At 29.5% G+C, this 20,580-nt stretch overlaps 2 protein-coding genes across 8 annotated transcripts in view; one reads left to right on the top strand and one right to left on the bottom strand.

Annotated features, from left to right (window-relative positions):
* The window catches only part of capt (adenylyl cyclase-associated protein 1), a 38,211-nt gene extending 27,020 nt beyond the window's left edge, over positions 1–11,191 (bottom strand). For 2 of the 3 annotated variants that reach the window (XM_029307501.2, XM_029307500.2), the window contains exons 1-2: positions 10,956–11,191; positions 498–858 (exon numbers count right to left, since the gene is read on the bottom strand). In XM_029307501.2, coding sequence (XP_029163334.2) covers positions 498–616 — 119 coding nt within the window. In that variant the 5' untranslated portion in view covers positions 617–858; positions 10,956–11,191. Of the gene's footprint in view, positions 1–497; positions 859–2,299; positions 2,325–10,955 lie in introns of those variants that run through there. The other variant, XM_029307502.2, reaches the window with a different exon arrangement.
* Positions 11,192–12,764: 1,573 nt separating this feature from the next.
* LOC114931173 (uncharacterized) lies at positions 12,765–20,157 on the top strand. 5 transcript variants are annotated; one of them, XM_085488988.1, is made up of 11 exons: positions 12,765–13,065; positions 13,515–13,775; positions 14,025–14,214; positions 14,684–15,872; positions 16,993–17,190; positions 17,272–17,457; positions 17,835–17,969; positions 18,389–18,562; positions 18,651–18,850; positions 18,928–19,087; positions 19,837–20,157. In XM_085488988.1, exons 4-11 carry the CDS (start codon positions 14,795–14,797, stop codon positions 20,007–20,009), a joined length of 2,304 nt encoding a protein of 767 aa, XP_085345114.1. In that variant the 5' UTR covers positions 12,765–13,065; positions 13,515–13,775; positions 14,025–14,214; positions 14,684–14,794; the 3' UTR covers positions 20,010–20,157. The 5 variants fall into 5 exon arrangements, with proteins under 5 accessions (XP_085345114.1, XP_085345117.1, XP_085345115.1 ...); XM_085488989.1 differs by lacking the exon at positions 12,765–13,065 and having other exon boundaries at positions 13,498–13,747; XM_085488992.1 differs by lacking the exons at positions 12,765–13,065; positions 14,684–15,872 and having other exon boundaries at positions 13,511–13,775.
* Positions 20,158–20,580: the final 423 nt, after the last annotated feature.

The following is a 20,580-nucleotide window of genomic DNA, read 5'->3' on the forward strand; positions in this document are numbered from 1 at the left end:
TAAAAAATTTGTTATACAATTGTTAAAAAAAAGGAAAAAATATAAAACAAAGAAGATACAAAAAAAATATAAAAATATTTTTAAAAAATTGTTTAGAAAGTACTTAAAAACAGCTCAAAACTGCTTAATGCGGTAAAAAAAATTAATAAACTATTTAATGTTCTATTTGTGTGCCGAGTTTCATCAAAATCGGATAGATTTATTCGTATAAAGTAAGAACTAGTTTAAACACGTGAAAAATCGTATATTTGCGCAAAATAAAAAATAAAATCAATTTGAGCTAAAAATAACAACAGATTTCTTCATACTTTGACATCAGAAACAACTGTAAAAAATTTGAAAAAATCGGAGTCTAACGTTCTCCGAGGTTTACTTGTAAGGATAAAATTTAGCTGTTATAAATGGAAAAAAGGTCGGTTTTTTTCAATAATATAAAAGTGGCTAACTTGATATGGAATACTCTATATTTATATGTATATTTGGAAATATATACTAACTGAAAAGCCTTCTCCACGAGCTTGCTATGAGCAGCTACATCACCGCCGATCTTTTGACTTAAGTCTAAGTACGTTTTAACTGGCCCATTCAAAAGATCCTCGTATCCGGCTATGGACATGCTTGTAGGCTGATTGAAAATTATATCCTGCTTCAAAGAGTCAACAATGAAGAATTTTCTTCAAATGTCCAAGAATTACTTGCTGCAGGTGTAGATATCTTCGGAGGAAGACTATACTTGTTTTTTTACAGCGGTATTTTTCGAGTTTAGATCTCACAATTTTACACGAGTCGTCCTGTTACGTCTTTTCCAGTCGATTTTCAACAATTCTTCTGAATATTCTTTACCGCTACTTCCGTAACCTGTAATTTAGTTTTGCAAACAAATGTTAGATTTTAATAATAGATTTTAACATAGTGGGGTAAGTTAATGATTTTTTTAAACTTATGTACTGTGCGCAACTGAGCCTCTCCCGTTATTACCCAACCCTGGATTTTAATAATAAAAGATTATTTGTTTCATTTGCGATTAAGGGAATGGCGGATGTCTGTTTTATCGATTGGATGATTATAGATCTTTCTGCACCGAAAACTTTTTATTAGTTTAATAAAATAATAAATGCTTTTTCACCATTAAAGTATGTAGAATATGCAGAAATAAAGTGGAAACTTACAGATTTTATGTTAAAAACAAGAAAAAATTAAAAAACTAAAATTTCTTTATCGACTTCTATCGTCAGGTCAAAAAATTGTTTAATATAAAAGTTCTGCTGTTTGTACGTACAAAATATTATAGGTTCTGACTAGAAATTGAATAAAGAAGTATTAGTAAACTTTTAAATATAAGTTTAGGAGCCTAATAAATAAGAAAACAGTGCAGAACATTTTCACGCATATGTATGTATACGTGCATATGTTTAGATATGTGTAGTGCTAACCTATCGTGTGTATATGTGTACACGTACATATGTTTAGATATGTTTGGTGCTAACCTATCGGAATTCGGTGGCCAAACTTCGGCCATCACTCCAGCATCCCAAGCGAGAAAATAGACCATAAAAAATCTTTCGACGTACGTAAAAATAAAAATGTTTTTTAAAATACCGGTTAAAACGGATAGAACAGACTTGTAAAATATACCGAAAACTCTCCTTTTGCTTGGGTAATTAATAAATAATATGTATATGTCGAATGAAATTGAACTTAACCATAAGGATGAAAACCACCTCTTTAACAGGCTCTTTATCGAAAAAAATTAATATTTGCTTTCACATATTAAATTATACCAAAATGAGAGTCTTCGGTTCCATCACGATTATTTTAAACACAATTATTTAAAATACAAAAACACTGCACTAAAACAAAAAATAATACTGTACGTCACAAGAATCTTTTGGCTTGCTAAAATGTCATTTGTTTATTTATTAATAATCAAAATCATATTATTTATTAATCATATTATTTTCGTTCATTATATCGTACATCTTTTATCAATAAAACAATATAGAGATCTTATTTTCACCGTTTTAAATTAAATTGTTACTGTCAACGCGGACTTGGCAATCGAGTATGCAGGGGAGCCTTAATAATAATATAAAATTAAAACATCAAATTCATCGAATATTTCGAATGTTTACAAATAATTACTAGCATAATATAATTATTAGGTTAAGAATACTGTGTAAATAAATAAATATGTACATATGTATACATATATACACTATGTGTGTCTTTGCGTACGCAATTCAATCATTTTCTTTTTTTAAATATTATCTTTTAAAAAATATTGCAATACTGCTCTTACCAATGGCGTTGCACCTACTTTCTGAAAATTGGCAAGAAACTGAAAGATATCTCGAATGATGTCCGACGCAAGAATACTCCAGACTATTATTAGAGAACCCGCTAATATATCTCATGTAAATATACTTGTACACAACGTGCAACAAATGATTCATAAAGTAACAAACTTGCAATTATATTAGCAAATATACACAAATACATACAATAAATGGTTCATAATGTAACAAAATTGCAATGATATTGGCAAAATTTTATTTTATTATATGTAACGTATATTCACATGTAAAAAGATTCCGTTACCATATGTATCTAGAAATACGTTTTTTTTTGAAACAATAATGCATTTTAGAGAAAAATTTTTTAACTAAAAATTCTAGAATTTCAAAGAGAAAAAAAGTTACGCTACTAATTTTATTCTAAAGGACAATTTTCAAGAATATTATTTTGTTTTTTTAAAAAGAACTATATTTTTAAATATACAGGGTGTCCGGTAATTCGCGCCCCACCCGTCAGGTGCAGGTAGAGCAGGTCAAACTGAGTAGAAAAGTCCTCTACCATTTTGCAAAATTCTCAATAATCGTTTTATAGATTGTTGATTGACTGTCAAAGGAAAAGAATAATTTTCTTAGGTATTTTAAGAATGTGTTAAAGCCATCTGAAGTGCTGTTTTACCGAAGTGTCTTTTTATTGTCTCTATTAAGCTAGCAGAATCAAATCGGCAGAATTCATGAGGACATATCAGAATATTTAGTACCTATTTGGTACTAACTTGTACCGTTAATAAAAATTTTGTACTTTGTGCCGTTTCCAAAAAAAAAAAAAAAAAAAAACGCGCTGCCACTTTCAAATAAGCTAGCAAGACCATAAAGGAACAATAGAGATCCAACATCTGAAACTTAACATTTTGATAGTACATATTATACCGCGTCGCATGTACAAATAGCAATTAATTCTACTAATAAGAAAGAATACTTTACTCTTGAGCTTAATAAAGCTGAAATCAATTGGAGTTGTTTTTTGCAGAATAAATGAAAATATTCAATATTTTTCTGTGGTACAAATTAGTACAAATTCAGTACTTTTTATTTCTGCTATTGATTTTTATTTTATCTTTTTTTTTATTATGGTCCTGCTAGCTTATTTGAAGGTGGCAGCGCGTTTTTTTTTTTTTTTTTTTTTTGGAAACGGCACGGAGTACAAAAGTTTTATTAACGGTATAAATTAGTACAAAATGGACAAATTAGTATTAAATATTCTGATATATCCCGATAAATTATGCCGATTTGGTTCTGCTAGCTTAATAGGGGGCTAGCTTATATAGAGGTCTTTTTATTTCGAATCTAAAAATGTTTAGCGTATTTTTCGCCTCTGATGTCACATTTCCAACATGATCGGCGAAAAGTCAGAAGCCTTAATAACTCTATTGGCTATACAGAATGAAAAATCTTTTAAAGCCCTTGCACAATGCCAGGCAACAGGAAATAAGAATAAGAAATAGAAAATATCAACCAATCGGAAAAGGAGATAGATATGATTCTCTGCTTTTATTGGTAGAAATTTTCTATTTCTTATTCCTATTGCCTGTTGCCTGGCATTGTGCAAGGGGCTTTACTAGAATTAAAGCATTCATAATAACAAATCTTATTATATGTGTATATAAAAAGAAACCAAGAAAGTTAAATAATTACAGTTTTCTTATCATTTAGATTAGGTTGCAAAAGACTAATAATAGAAAAGGAGTTGTAGAAATTAATCGATCAAACTAGCAAGTAAATCATTTATTTATTCAGCTTCACGACGTTTCGACCATATGGTTTGTAGTCCTTATCAAGTGAAACAAATTAAATTAAAGTTAAACACATTATTATATAAATTTAGTCAGTAACATTTCTTAACATTATAAAAGTCAATCAATAGCACAAAGCGAAACATTAAACATCATAACCCATCGAAAGATCGTCAGAATATGACTGAATGTTTCGCTTTGTGCGATTGATTAACTTTTATAATTTTAAGAAATGTTACTGACTAAATTTATATAATAATGTGTTTAACTTTAATTTAATTTATTTCACTTGATAAGGACCACAACCATATGGTCGAAACGTCGTGAAGCTGAATAAATAAATGATTTACTTGCTAGTTTGATCGATTAATTTCTACAACTCCTATTTAAAATACTGTTATTAATATTTTTGGGAATTTAATAATAGAAAATTTCTTATTCCTATTGCCTATAATTATTTAGTTTTCTTGTCTTTTTTCTATACATTTGTAGTAGCCCCGATTTGTTATTATGAATACTTTAATTCTAGTAAAGGGTTTTTCATTCTGTAGGCAATAAAGAGTTAAATAAAAATATTTGTCGATAAAACAGAATTAGCATCCCCTTAAACTGCGTAAGAAAGTCCTCTATCGTTTTGCAATAATTAATAAAAAAATTAATTAAAAATTAACGGTCAATTCGAATCGAATGCACAGCAGGAAGAAACCTCTCACAGTTATACGATTGCTAGATGTGCGACGAAGCGGGGGAGAGCCACTCTACGAATAATAATGTAATAATAGATAGATCCCCGTGTTGACTATCTCTTCTCGTCACGCACGAATTAGCCGATCTCTTCTGCTTCTTCAGAAAAAGCTTTGTTTTCGTGGAAATTTTTTTTCAGATTCTACGCCAATGTGTTCAAAAATGTTCCAAAACATCGAAAAATCATATTTTAAAAAGGTCTATATGTGTACATGCATCGTACACAGGGCGTCCCATTTTAATATATCGTTCCTAGTAACTTTGCAGGAAGCGATCGTAGAGAAAAATAATTCAGACAAAAGTTGTAGGTTCAGAGAAAATCATCTGATGGTGATCTTGATTTTAACCTTGGGGTCAAATTTGAAGGTCATTTAAAGCTCAATATAAAAATTTTCCTATTTTTTATTACATATTCTTGTAGCTCATCTCAAGAACTTTTCAAAACATAATAAAGTATTTTTTTATTTAATATTTTCCGAATTACATAAGGTTGAATTTTAATTTCAAATTTTTATATTGACCTTTAAATGACTTTCAAATTTGACCCCAAGGTCAAGACCAAAGTCATCATCAGATAACCCCCTCTGAACTTTTATCTAAAATATTTTTTTCTGCGACCGCTCCCTGCAAAGTTATGAGAGATGATAGAAAATGGAACACCCTGTATATGTGTCTATCCATTTTTCTGAAAATTTAAACATCTCAAAAACTATTTAGCGGGGTCTACAATGACAACAGGAGTACAGAGTACAAGAGTAAGCAGTAAGCAGTATAAAATTGGATTCGCTCATTTCGTTGGGAGTAACGGAATGAGCCAATCCCATTTCGTACTGCTTACTGCTTACTCTTGTACTCTGTACTCCTGCTGCCATTGTAGACCCCGCTTTTGAGTTGACAGCGCTCCAATTTGATATATAAGTAAAGTAGGACAACACTTATTTACTGTCATTTTTATGAAAATTCATACATTGTTTTAATTTTAATGCAATTTTTCAAAAATGTCAGTAGTTGCGCTAACTTCTGCAAATTTTTAGATATCGAGATAAATTTTTCTTATATAAATAGACTAACATTAAAGGATGATTGGTATTGAATTTGACAAAGATGAAAATGTTCATTTTTATAAAATTTCGAATTTTTTAAAGAAAATATCTGTGTTGTTCTAACTTCTGTCAATTTTTAAATATTGGACCAAATTTTGTTATATAATTGGAATATCATTAAAGAATGGTTGATTTCCCGAGGATTGGTGAAAAATTTATTTTCTTATAAAATTTTAAATTTTTCAAGAAATATAAATTTTTGACTTTTACGAAAAAAAAAAATATACAAATAGATACATACATATACGTGATAATAAATAAATTTATGTGAAAAAGTGTTTCACTCATTAAACTTCATCTAGAAGACAAAATTGAAAAACTAGTTTGCTCATACAGAAAGCTTAATGAGCAAAATAAAATAGTACACTTTTAATTAATTTTCCATTAATTATTGCAAAAACTGCAAAATGATAGAGAACTTTCCTATTCAGCCAGTCTCACATTCGTTATTGTAAGATGTAAGATAAGGGTTAAAACAAAACTTGAAAAGCAGACAATTGTAGAAAATAATTATAGAAATTGTAGAAAATAATTAATCGCTCAAAAACTAATCAAGTAATTATCTCATGAAATATAAATTCATGAATCCATATAAAATATGAATTTTGATATTTATTATTTTTTCTTTTATTATATTTCTCTAATCACTAAAAAAATCTCGAGTATCTTTCAAAACATAATTTTTATCGAAAAAAATTTGATCAAAAAGTAAAAACAATTATTATTTAACATTATTCTCGTCATATTATTTAAATTAAAATATCGAAATAGATACAAGAATTTGAACATTTTTGCAGCATTATCGAAAAAACAAATTTTCAGTGCTGTAAATGCCGAATATAGCAATTTTTATTTTAAAAAATAAAAATATCTACACTAAAAAATTAAGATACTACCTAAGCGACATATTAGGAATAGAAATAAATATTAAATATTATAGAAATAGATTATATGTAAACGCACAATAAAAAAACATAAAATATAAAATATTCCTAATTAAAAATAGTTTAAGAAAAACATTAATTCCAAAGCTAGAGATGTGCAAATCAAGATTTTCTAATTCGAATCGAATTTGCAAAAAACAACTCGAATCAAATCGAATCATCCATATTTCGAATTCGAATCGAATCAACGCGTATAGAATTAAACGATAGAATTAAACGGATTTTAAGTTTTCTTACGCGGTTCTTTGATTCGAATTCGAATTGCAATGATTCGACGTTATCGAATCTTTCGATTTCAAACTACGTCAATTCGAATCGAATCGAATATTGCCAGATTCGATTCGATTTGATTCAAATAATTCGCACATCTCTACAAAGCATTTAATAATGATGTTAAAGTATAATATTTATATATTTAAATTTAAAAAAATTTTCATTGAAAAAGTTTCTACAAAAAGATATAAAATACTTTTAGACGTTGAAAATTAAGTCATTTTTTTACAAATGTTCTCTTCAGATAGTGAAATAGTTCTTTTAGTGTTAGTTTGTAAAAATATAAAATAATTTAAATCAAATTATTTATAAATAATACTCATCCGCTAAACACACTTTAGCACAATTTTTTGACATATTTGAATTGCGATAACTCAGTAAAAATCCATATTGTTGTGAGATAAAGCAAAGTTTAAATTAAAGCTTGAACATTTAAAATAAAATAATTCTTACAAAAAAGATTCTATTGCTAATATTTAATATTTAATATTTTAATATTTGACTTTGTCTGTGACATTATAAGTGTGCGGATCTCAGGAATCGATGTTCCTCCTACACTACTGTTTTTACGTTGCAATCTAATCATATGATTCAAATCATTATGTGTCTATCGGGTCTAATAACCGGAGTAGAAACACAATTTACGAATTTTAACCATCACATTATGACTATGTTGGAGGAATATCGCTTTTCATTTTTACATCATGTTCTCTTTTTCTCTTACGATAATATTTGTTAATCATTATATCTATCATTGTATTTTTAATGCGTTACATACTCTATGACGTTTTTGACTATGCTTGATGTATATATTACCGTTATGACACCGTTTATTAGTTTTTAAATTCAGAATTTAATCAGCGTTGATAATAGTCAAAATATTGACCGAAACGTTCGCTTTGTATTTGTATTTAAAGAGTACTTATGTTTAATTCATTTTTGTCACCTTTTATTGTAATTCATTATTAGACATTAGATTAAAGAATATTATTTTTATATATGACTTCACTTTCGAACATAATTTGAATTTTTATATTTACTGCTCTTAACAGCCTTTTATCAAATTTATTTTAATATTTATCTTTAATATTTTTTCTATTGTACGTACAATTTTACAAAATTCATATCCGAAAAAAATTATTTTGAATAAAAGATATATTGTTATAGCATTTTTCTCGAATCGCAGAATGTTGTATTAATGTACATATGTATATTTGGCGCTGTTCCCAATTTTACATGCAGATAAAAATACATGACACGTATTAAAGAGAACTTGAGAGATTCAAGATATATCTTCATACTGATAATATTTTTGAAGATATTGATTAGATTTTTCTCAATAATGCAATCCAACATTCAAAGAATTAAGCTGTGCAAGTAGATAACAGAAAAATTATTCACTGATAGATTGCAAATAAATTGACATTTTTGCAATTTATTTTTCGATTTTATTTATCAATACTTCAGTTTATAAAAATGCAGTGATGTGTTAATTATTATATTTTATGTACCACGTTCTTATAAAATATTATTTTAAATGTTATATTATAAAAGATTTTTAAGGGCAATTAAAAATAACCAAAAGTAACTTACATAAAAAGGTAAAACAGGAAAAAATAAAATAAGAATTGCCGAGAATCGTAAAAATATTTTACAGTTCATGTCAAATTATGTAAAATTAAAAAGTAAAATTTCTCGTAAACTATTTAATTTTAAAATATTTTATAATACTTGCTTCAATATCTACTAAAAGATGAACGTAAAATATTATGGGTTTAGCTATACAAAAAATTGAAGGTAACCTTAAAAGTTAAAAACATTGATAAAAAATATACTACCTATATCTCATCTTAAGTCTCTTTGAACCATATTATGCGACTAAAAAAATGTTGATTAATCCACTAACAGAATAAATAATAATAAGGTAAGAAAATTATAATTTACCTATAAAAAAATTAAAGATGACCTTATTGAAAATTAAAAAAACTAATAAATAGTTACATTATAACAATTAGTTTAAAAAAAAAACATTTTTTTTCCATTATTTTAACCAGAGATGGTGTTTTTTATAGATTTTACTGAAATAATTGAGATTTAATATGCAAAATATCGCTTTTTTGCGATATTTGAGATTATTTTTTGTGAAAAAAGTTAATGTTATCTGGAAATTCTGATCAGATGTTATGAATATATTGTTCATAACCAGAGATGGTGTTTTTTATAGATTTTACTGAAATAATTGAGATTTAATATGCAAAATATCGCTTTTTTGCGATATTTGAGATTATTTTTTGTGAAAAAAGTTAATGTTATCTGGAAATTCTGATCAGATGTTATGAATATATTGTTCATTCCTTATAAAATGCATTTTTTAAATTTCAATATCTTACTTTTTAGCTATGTAATGAAAGATTAAAGCTGGGAATTAGAAACTACTTCTCATATGGAGATGCTCTTGAGGAAGATTTTTTTGGAAAAAATTATTTTTTCCAAAATTAATTTTACCACTATTTGTCCCCCTTTAAATCATTCGGAATAAATGCATTTGTTTCGAAAAATTCAAGAAATTGGCAATTAAAATATATAAGATATTCTATAAATGAAATTAAAATTCAAGTCTTGTAACTCGGAAATTACTTTATTATAGTGTTTTGGAAAGCCTCTTGAGAAAAGCTACAAGAATATGTAATGAGAAATAGAAATTATAATTCAAAATTTTTATGTTGACCTTCAAATTTGACTCCATGGTTAAGATCAAGGTCACTATCAGATGATCTCTACAACTTTTGTCTGAAACATTTTTCTCTATGACCACTCCATGCAAAGTTACGAAGAATGGGACTCTGTATATAAATATAGTATATATATATATATATATATATATATATATATATATATAAATATATATTTAATGGAATCTATCACAATAAGTTATAGTGTATATGTGTATCAATAGCCTTAAACTACAAATTACGAGTATAATACAGGACTTTTATTATCATAAGGGAAATGTTTGCTATCTCAGTATAATTCTGTATTTATATATAAATCAAATTATATTTGATCAAATGTTGCAGATAATGTTAACTTTTTTTTGTGAATAAAAAATTCTAAGTAGCAAACTAATGTCATTAAACGTCAAAATAACGTCATTTTGACGTCTATGACGTCATTAAACTGGAAAATGACATACATTTGTTACTTGGAATATTAAATATCGTAAAAAACACCATTATTTTAGAAATCTGATGTGCTAGTAAATTTTAGTTTGTAGCATCGTTTTCAGCACTCCAAAATCTATAAAAAAATATTGTCTAGTTTAAAATAATTTTTTGCTGTAAACTAAAATGTAAAAATAATTTTTGGTTGTAAATTAACATAAATGTAAGGACCTCTTTGAATTATATGCGACACAAAAAAATTTGATCGACCTACTATTAACAGACTAATTATAATGATAAGGTAACCATGTCATCGCGGCTCACCCAGTATAGACATAGATGCCGGTATTAAACGGCAGATGGAATGCATGATTCATACGAGGTCTAACGAGGTGATTCTAGCCAAAATATGGCAGATAACCAAAAACTTTGTTCGTTATAAAGTATTTACTGATCGACAATATTATATGTGAAATAAAGTGAAAGAAACTCGAATGCAGTTTTTAATTATATATATTATTCGGCGTTTTTAGCCGCGCTTAATTTTTCCTCAAGAATTGACAGAAAGCCGTCAGAAAACGAGAATTTCTAACATTCCGTGCTCCGAACGGTTAGGTGATTTCATCGTCTAAAGAAACTGACTCACCGTGAACGTAAAAATTTCCAACACGATTCGCCACTGTTACGATCGTCCTTTGCCCATAAAATCGATAAAAACAACGTGACACTGAGCAAAATTCGCTCGAAGTAAAAAATTTTAATTCAACGATAGCAATAGATATACACTAGGGCGTTTGCCGGATGCCGGAAGTAGTTTTCGATTGCTTGACTAAAGGTACCTTTTCATACTGACGCTCCACCACAGACTACAATTGAAGTAATTGCGACGATACCGAAGCGCGTCGACACTTTTTGATATCGTAGAGTGGCGAGTCACGTGACTCCCGTCATATCCTTAGTTGGATGAAGCGCCAAATTACAAAATGTAAATATTATAAAATTTAAAATATTCAAAGTAAAATGTTAATATTTTAAATCTATAAGCGTACATTAAAAATGAAAGAATAAATATAGCTTAAATGTTTATTTATAATTACACTTCATTATTTATGAAATATATATACGTGTCTAATTTTTATCAATCACCCCCAAAAACAGGGTTGGATTAACAATAGGCAAACTAGACACTGCCTATGGATCCCTACCACAAAAAGGCCCCCACCAACCAGTGAAGAAAATTTTATTTATAACCAAAATAAAATATTTTGTATTATATTAATTACAATTCCTTTTTAGTGCTTATATGTTTAATTAATTTTCAAAAAATCCTTGCCTTACATAGGCAACTCCCCACCAAAATTTGCCTAGGACCGCATATTAGGTTAATCCGTCACTACTCAAAAACTTTTATTTTTGTTTTTATTGTACAACAAAATGTTTCAAATTTCAAACAAACTATAAGTTATTTAATTTAAAAAGGGACAGAAGATAGCAATACTGACTTTTTAAAGAGTAAAAACCCTCTAATAAAAGTACTTTTTCATGTATCGCTCATCACTCGTTTTTGGCGATATAATAACGTCATGTAATCGCCAAGGTCCGTAGACGGGAAGAGAAGTAAGGTCGTTGCATCATTGTTTCAGCATGAGCCCCAAAATGGCGCCGCCAATTCAGCCACCGGACAGCTATTCAACTATAGTTTTTTCACTAACACTTTGTACGACACACACCGACATACAACACACATAACTTCGTGGTCCCAAAATGGCGGCTCATGCGACGACCTTCCTTCCCCTCCCGTCGTTCATCTACGGATCTTGGTAATCGCTAGCGACATGATGTAGTTAGATTTTTCTTTTTTAACTATTAGTGCGGTCCGGTATGCGCTACCAAATGCTCTGACCTCTACGCTCCAATAAGTATCATTAAACATACGGTCCATGAACGCTATAGATGCTACAGTTACTATATCACGAGCATATATTCTTCTGTCACATGTAACGTAAATATGTTACCAGTTTTTTCATCAAGCAATTGTAATTTTATTTTAAATTTCTCAATAGTATTACAATTCTTCTTAGTTCTAGTTTTGAGACTTTTCGGAGCTCTCGGCCCTGAAGATGCAAACTGCAACGTTTGCAAAACGTCGGCATTATACTGTTAAACCACGCGGCATCCATCCGGAAGCCTTTTGCATTGATAATTCTTCTTAGTATGTATTATACTACAATTGTTCATGGATGCCAGATTTCTACAACGCTACAGCTAACCTATCTTGTAAGGACAGGCATTTGAAGTGTCTTGGTAGCAAATATGATGACGTTATAAGATTTACTGTAGCATTTTATAGCGCTAAGTGAACCAACCGTAGCGTTGCTGCAAACGCTCCGTAGTACTTGTAGTGCAAATCGGACCGCACTATATATAACCATGGTGGTATAACCGTTAAGATATCATTTCATGTGTAGTATACTGCCGCAGCAGTTTGTTGCTATTGAAGTTCAATTGAACGAACAGCAAAGACAGCAAAGCAGAAGAACACACAACTAGTTGATTTTAATTATTGTTATTCTTATATTAGTTAAACAATAGATTTTAAGAATAAAATAGATTAGGATGCAGTCTCATGCATAGTGAATATCGAAAAGACAAAAAAGGAACCATAAAATATGAGAATGGAGCATGCCCAGTAAACACGTTTTATAACGGCAATATAACATGCGAGTTACATGTAATGTAACATTTGTTATCTTCAGGTAATATAACTGTTATATATCATTTTGGTACTACAGTTATGTAACAAAATTGTGTAATTGTTACGTAATATGCTTGTATCAATGTTATTATAACTTTAGTTATATTCTGATAATATTAATAGAGTGTAGCGGAATAACATAACAGTAATGCAACATCTGTTAATTTTTACTATTAACGTTTTTTTATCGGTGGATATATATATATATATAATCATTGCGTATGATATAATTATGTCGCGCCGCGAGTGCCGTGTTGTGAGTTGTGAATATATTAAAGTGCCTATATATATATATATATATATAGCTTGTCAATGCTGTAGCAACAAATAGCACCAATAAGCCTCCGAAACATCAAATTATTGTTATAATTATATTAATTTATTTCAAATAAGAAATTAGTTTAATTATTCCTATAATTTTAATTATTTCAATTATTTCACTTTTTTAAGCTGAAATAATCCGGATTCAAGCTTACCCAAGCATGTATATATTTACGTATACAGCATTGAATAATACGCGCCACGCTCTCCCCATTTTGCCGCCTATGCGTAGACCGAGGGACGTTCTCTCTTTGCGCAGTATAGAGGGCTAGGAACGGCAGACGTGTAACGTGTGTGTGTAACAAGTGAGAGAGTAATTTTTTGTTCTTCCGGCAACGTGTAGGACATCTTAAAGTACAAAGGTATATGTATATAAAGGTGCTGAAGGATGTAAGTGCTAATAAAATATTATTTTATAAGAATCTCGGAGAATTTGCCTCTTATATAAAATTACTCAATCGCTTTTGGTAGTTATAACCTCATAACCTCTATTCGACCACATTTATACAATAATTCGAGTCAAATTAAAAATGCATACTCTTTATTTCTTAGTATATGTTTATTCTCAATAATTTTCTAACTTAAATCGTATATAGTTAAACTCAGCAAATAAATTTAATCTTGGTAACTTTTTCACAGATTCTTCACACTTCTGGAAGAAACAAATTTTTTTATAGATGATTTCACACTATCAGAAAGTAGAAGGCGTTGATGAGATATATACAATAATATATAATAAAAAATAATTCACAATATATATATATATATATATATATATATATATATATATATATAAGCACAATTTATAAAAGCTTGCATTATTAATCAGGTACGTGTGTGATAATTAAGTAAGGAGGCATAAAAACTATTTTGTTTTTAGTTCCACATTCTTAAATAGATTAGCCTTGCTCAAGTTTAACTATCACTCTGCATTATTACCTAATCTTGTATTTTGTAGCTTTTAAATAGCCAAAATTAAAAGTTTAGCCACATTTGCATAAATCATTATAGACAGTGAAACGATAATTATGTTTGGGCATTTGGGTTTCTATTTTTGTTTTTGAATTAATTTTATCTATTACATGCTACTGTAATACATATTGCCATATTCTGAATAGTGCATTGTTGAGTATACAATTACAAATACTTACAATTTCTTTTTAGTTACTAATAATTAATATCAATAAACACTTTCTATTATTGTCATAATAGCAGTGTAAAAGCAAATTATTAAGAAAACTATTGATATTCAAAATTATATTATCATTTTTTATTTCTTATTTCTCTTTATCTTACAGATTTTTCAACTGTAATTGCACTCAGTATCTTCAATATTATACACCTTTGTACTACCTTTTTATCCATCATAAGTTTAAATGAAATTTTTTTAATGGATCGTTTTTTCAAAAATGCCAAAAGATATTGCCTCATTATCTAAACGTAGAAAAAACCAATTACTCAATGCACAAATTGCACAGTACTTGACAGATCATAATCAGCCATCTACTTCTCATATAACACCTTTATCTCATAGTTGCCATATCGATCATGTCAGTCTACTCAATTATTCAATTGCCAATAAGATACACAACGACCAGTTATCAGCTTCTTCCATGGATTTTGATATTCCTCTAACTCAAAGCAATGTCTTTATTCACACGGGTGATGTTGTTGATATTGGGACAACACATATAGCGGAATATTTGTCAAATGACTCCAGTAATGAATCCTTCGTTGAAACTAATTGTGACATTCCAAGTACTATCAATATAAGTTTATCAGATAAATTGCGCTGTTGGACTGTACAAAATAACGTGTCACACAGAAGCGTGAATGCATTATTAAAAATTCTTTCTTTGCATGGTCATTCTGATTTACCAATAGATGTTCGAACTCTTATGAAAACACCTCGAAATACGTCGTATAAAATTCAACCAATGAATGATGGCTATTACGTGCATTTCGGAGTAACAGATGGACTGAAACGTTCGATTGCAAAGTACTTTCAAGTTATCCCCTATAAGATAGAAATAAATATAAATTGTGACGGTTTACCTTTGTTCAAAAGTTCGCGAGCTCAATTTTGGCCAATTTTAATATCAATCGAAACTGATTTCTACACTCAGCCTATCGTTGTTGGCATATATTATGGTAACAAGAAACCTGCTGATGCTAATATTTATCTGAAAGAATTTATCATTGACATGACTGAAATTCTTAGAAACGGCCTTGATGTTGATGATCATAAGTGTTGTGTAAGTGTCAAGGCACTTGTTTGCGATGCACCTGCAAAGTCGTTTCTTACTTATACGAAAGGTCACAATGGATACTTTGGATGTTCTAAATGTATTCAAGAAGGAGATGCATTGGGCCATCGCATTACTTTCCCTGAAATAAATAGCGAATTAAGAACTGATTATTCTTTTCAACATCAACAACAGCCTGAACATCATGTGGGTTACACAGATTTATTAAATTTAAATATAGGTATGATTTCTCAAGTTGTTTTAGACTATATGCATCTTGTATGCTTAGGAGTTACCAAACGTCTTCTTCAATTCTGGGTTAAAGGTCCTAAAAATGTTCGACTTACGAACGAACAACTGCAGGCTGCGTCAGAAAATATAGAGTCAATGAAATGCTTCATAACTAAAGAATTTAGCAGAAAACCGAGAAGTTTTAACGATATCGATAGATGGAAGGCCACTGAGTTTCGTCAGTTTCTTCTTTACACTGGTCCTGTGGTTTTGAAATTAGTTTTACGGAAAGATTTGTATAATCATTTCCTTTCATTCAGCTTAGCAATCCGTATTTTAGCTGATCGTAAATTGTGTTTAGTTATGAATGATTATGCTCAATCTTTATTATGTTGGTTTGTTTCGCATTATGGAGAATTGTATGGTTCGGAACACATTACGCATAATGTACATAATCTCGTGCACCTTGCTTCTGATGTAACCCGATTTGGCTGCTTAGATCAATTCAGTGCGTTTAAATTCGAAAACTGTTTGCAGGCAATAAAGAAACAGGTTAAGAATTCGCAAAAACCTTTACATCAAATTGTTAATCGTATAACAGAAGAAAATGCTGTACCTATTCAAACTCAATACCGCAAATCGTATCCAGTTGTACACTATTCGAAGTCTGCAATAAAGATCAAATTTCTCGAATTCGATGGATTTTTCATCTCAACAGAGGATTATGAGAACTGTTGTCAATTGAATGATGATTCGATTTTTATCGTAACAAAAATTTTTAGCAACAATAATGTTCTTTACATAAAAGGAAATCATTATAGCAACACGAGGTCGTTTTTTTCAGTACCGTGCGATTCTCAAAAATTTGGCATCTCTCTGGTTAACGAAAGATTTATATCTGAACGGATTACGTTATTAGCATCACAAATACAAAGAAAGTGTTTAAAATTGCAAAATCCTGAGGAAACCACTTCAAGTATAGTGATTCCTGTATTGCAATATAATTATTAATTATCTAAAATTCAATCGAATAAAAAAGATTGTTCCTCGTATTTTTTAAATCCTTTCCTGCAATCTCATTTCCTCTTGTTCTATTTGAAATTACTTCATTTTCACTTACGATTGGATAGACATGGCATATGCAGTCGTAACATTCAATAACAATGAAGTTTCCGAAGTACCATCCAATTGGCTTGAAACAAATGACGATGAACCATCATGTTGGTGGCCAACAAATTATAAAAACATTAGTACGCTAATAGCAAAAAAATCTGAACCAGATAAAAAGTCGTGGGATAATTTGCCTGTGACCATCGAAAAATATTGCAGTAAGCATATTTCTTTATTATAGAATAAAGGAACAACTGTGACATTTTTAGTTTCTATTTAAAATAAATATTTTATTTCAGCGTCTCTTGAAAAGGCTCGAAAGGTCGCGGAGGATGCAAATTATATAACTACTGATGATGACCAACTCGGAAAAGGGTACAGAAGAGTCATACCAAATAGACGAATATCGAGCTCCTCATCCGATGATGTCGAAAATAAAAATCAATCTAAAACTTCGAAGTGGATAAAAAAGCCACGAGACCTGCGTAAGTTATTGTAGCTATTTTATAATCTGATTTAACAAATTTTTTAAAGATTGTGATGCTTCGTCATTTATTTTTTTAATACCATTAGGAGAATCTATATAGTATATTTTTTCCTGTTTAAATCTATTTCGTAATTTGTACTTTATACTTACAGTTATTAGATTAAACTTAAAATCCCTATGAATTTCAAATCCTCATATCTCTTGTGCATTCCATCTTGAGCTATTAAGATAAAGCTGTTTAAAAATCCTTGTGCGGAAATCTCAATAATAGATTTACATCATGTCTGTAAACAGGCTTTTTTACTACACATCAACGGATATTGTATATACAACTGACAACAAAACATCAATCGAAAATTAACTTTGAATTTTCAGGTCGAAACATATTATCAGACCTGCCACCGATTCCAAACAGCTTTGGCGAGATATCAAAATCTGCAAATTTTCAAAATTCACACGACGTCGTAGAGGCAAGAGGATCAAAAAAGCTCACAAAGTCACATATCATAAGTAAGAGTCTGAATAGTTGACTTATAATTTTAAGACAATGTTTTATGTTCTGAGAGTTTTTGTCTTTAGTAACGCGCAAGAAAAATCTAGAATACTGTATGCATACAATAAAATTATTACTTTTATTAACACTTCGTACGATTTAGATTTGAGATAAAAGACAGTATTGTACGTTACTAAAGACAAAGGCCCGTATTCATAGTCGGTTCTTATATTTATAAGATCGTCTTAAGACCTCGTTCAACCAATCAAATGGCCGCATAGCATTTCTTGATTGGTTGAACGAGGTCTTAAGATCATCTTAAATATAAGAACGGACTATGAATACGGGCCAAAGACTTAAAATATAAAATACGGTCTTGAAATTATAAATCAGCCGTTCTGATCAGACCCTAATGATATCTTGTGTTGTGCTATAGACGAAGACCAACGTGACATAGACGAGGAAGCAGAAAACGTGGATGACCCATACATGACGATTCCGAGTCCGGTTGCGATGTCAGAAACTCGCAAAAAAGAAAATTTTTCTGAAGTTTCAACGCTTACTAGAAAAGCCTTTGATGGCATGGAAGTGGTGGATCGTAATCAGGAAGGTGAAACTGACTGGACTTATTGGACATTTACAAAGAACATCTGATTACTTTCGATACTAAATATTGTCTGTCATTTATTCTGATGTAGAATATTCAAGAATAATTATTCGGATGCTCGCATCGATTCAAGTACAACTACGGGAGCTTCACCAGAAAGTCGAACACGGAAAACCTATGTTTTCAGGAAATGTTGGCCTCATAGCGTCTCTTCTGCCATTAAAATCGATCGCGGAGATTGAAGTCTTTGAGAAAAAAATCCATGAAAATCCGGAAATAAAACAACAATTTGTAAGTTAATTATTTATCACAAAAAAAAGTCAAATTTTATTCAATTTGTTGCAAATATAGTAATATTTCTATTGCAGAATACATTTGTACAGAAAATTGGAGGTCATACAGCGCGTGAGGACACCCAAAGAATTTGCACAAAGATCTTCACAAATTCCTGTGCAGAGTTATGTTCATGGAAAGGACGGAAGGGAAACTTTTGCATTGAAGATCTATATATTATAAAAATAATGCAAGGTAATATAATATCCGAAATTTTAGTACCAAAAAATACCATTTTTACGTTGTTTGAGAATACAGTTACCTTTTTTTATTGTCCGTTTTTTGGCAGAAACATTGAATAATGTTCTTGCTGCAAACAGACAATTCAATAATGTATATAATAATTATATATAATAGTTAGGAATAAGTGTTCTCAATCATCGTTGTCGATATCGAATCGAAAAAATAACTTTTTTATATATAATTGTCTTCATGATTTCTTGCAATACTATTTGAAAAGATTACATATTTTATAGCAATTATTCGTTCCGTGGTAATATTGTGAAGAATTTTAATTTTTGCCAAAAATGTCAAATTGTTGTTGAATTTCTTCAAATTTTTGTTACAGAAAGTGTATAAATATACCTTCACAAAAGTTATATTTTAAATCTAATTTTTAACATTTTTTACTCGGTATAAGAGCAAAATATAAGAGCTGTATGGTATTTAGACTTGCAAATATGATCGGTTTTTATAAAAAACCCAAAAATTTATGCTAATTTATGCTAATCTTATTATCTAAACGTAAATAAAATAGAATGAAACAAAATGCAAAATAATTGATTACTTTTCACTTTATTCAATTGTTTATCATAAAAACTCTACTGTTAGAAGTTAACCCCATCAACCCTAATAAATCTAAATTTACTTTAATTTATTATCTAGTTTTTGTTTCACATTGTCTTTACATTTTTACATCATTAATTATATTAATTTGTTCACAGATGCTATTTTACATACATATCCGGCAACAAAAGAAATTGAATTCGAAGAGATCGTCGCAGAATGGTTCCGGTTTGCTAAACAACGACGAAATCGAACAATAGAAAAAGAGAAGAAAAGAGCAGAAAGAAGAAAGACAACGGATGAGACAAGAGAGAATGAAGCAAACTCTTAACAAGGTTAAAGATAATATAAAGACACTTGCTACTGTCATATACCGTGAAAAAATGCCTTTGTGTCTTTTGTCAAAAACTCTTTTTCATATTTTTCTTTTTTTTATTCATATGAACGTTTATTATTATATATAGTATATCTAGGTTATTATATAATATAAAGAAATTCACTATACAACGGAATAAAAAAGTCTGCAATTGCCATCTTTAACGAATGATGCGTGACACTATATACAAATAATAATAATATAGAAACATACATATAATGTAGCGTAATAAAGATGAGGTGGGATGTATTAATTATATATATGTAAAACTGTGATAGCGACATTGCAAGAACCCACGTATTATTTTATCACAGCCATCATCACTCGGTATCTAGTCGATTTTAGTATCTATTAGCATCTAGTCGATAGACAATTTGCAGAAAATGTAAAAGACATATATTAAATAGATTGATAAGATATATAAGATATATATGTGTTCCTAATATAAAAGATATATTTCTAATGTTTTAAGTTTGTTACATTTTAATTTGATACACATAATTATTTTGTTTGGTGTAATACAAAC

This window comes from Nylanderia fulva, unplaced genomic scaffold, assembly GCF_048542155.1.
Source record: "Nylanderia fulva isolate GAGA-0341 unplaced genomic scaffold, ASM4854215v1 Scaffold76, whole genome shotgun sequence".
NCBI classification, from domain to species: Eukaryota; Metazoa; Arthropoda; class Insecta; order Hymenoptera; family Formicidae; genus Nylanderia; species Nylanderia fulva.

Bases quoted from the DNA above. Each gene is read 5' to 3' on its own strand.
- LOC114931173 (XM_085488988.1), top strand. From the start codon at position 14,795: ATGCCAAAAGATATTGCCTCATTATCTAAACGTAGAAAAAACCAATTA. The intron at 18,563-18,650 runs GTGAAACTGACT...ATTCTGATGTAG, and splicing joins GGTGGATCGTAATCAGGAAG to AATATTCAAGAATAATTATT. The intron at 18,851-18,927 runs GTAAGTTAATTA...TTTCTATTGCAG, and splicing joins CGGAAATAAAACAACAATTT to AATACATTTGTACAGAAAAT.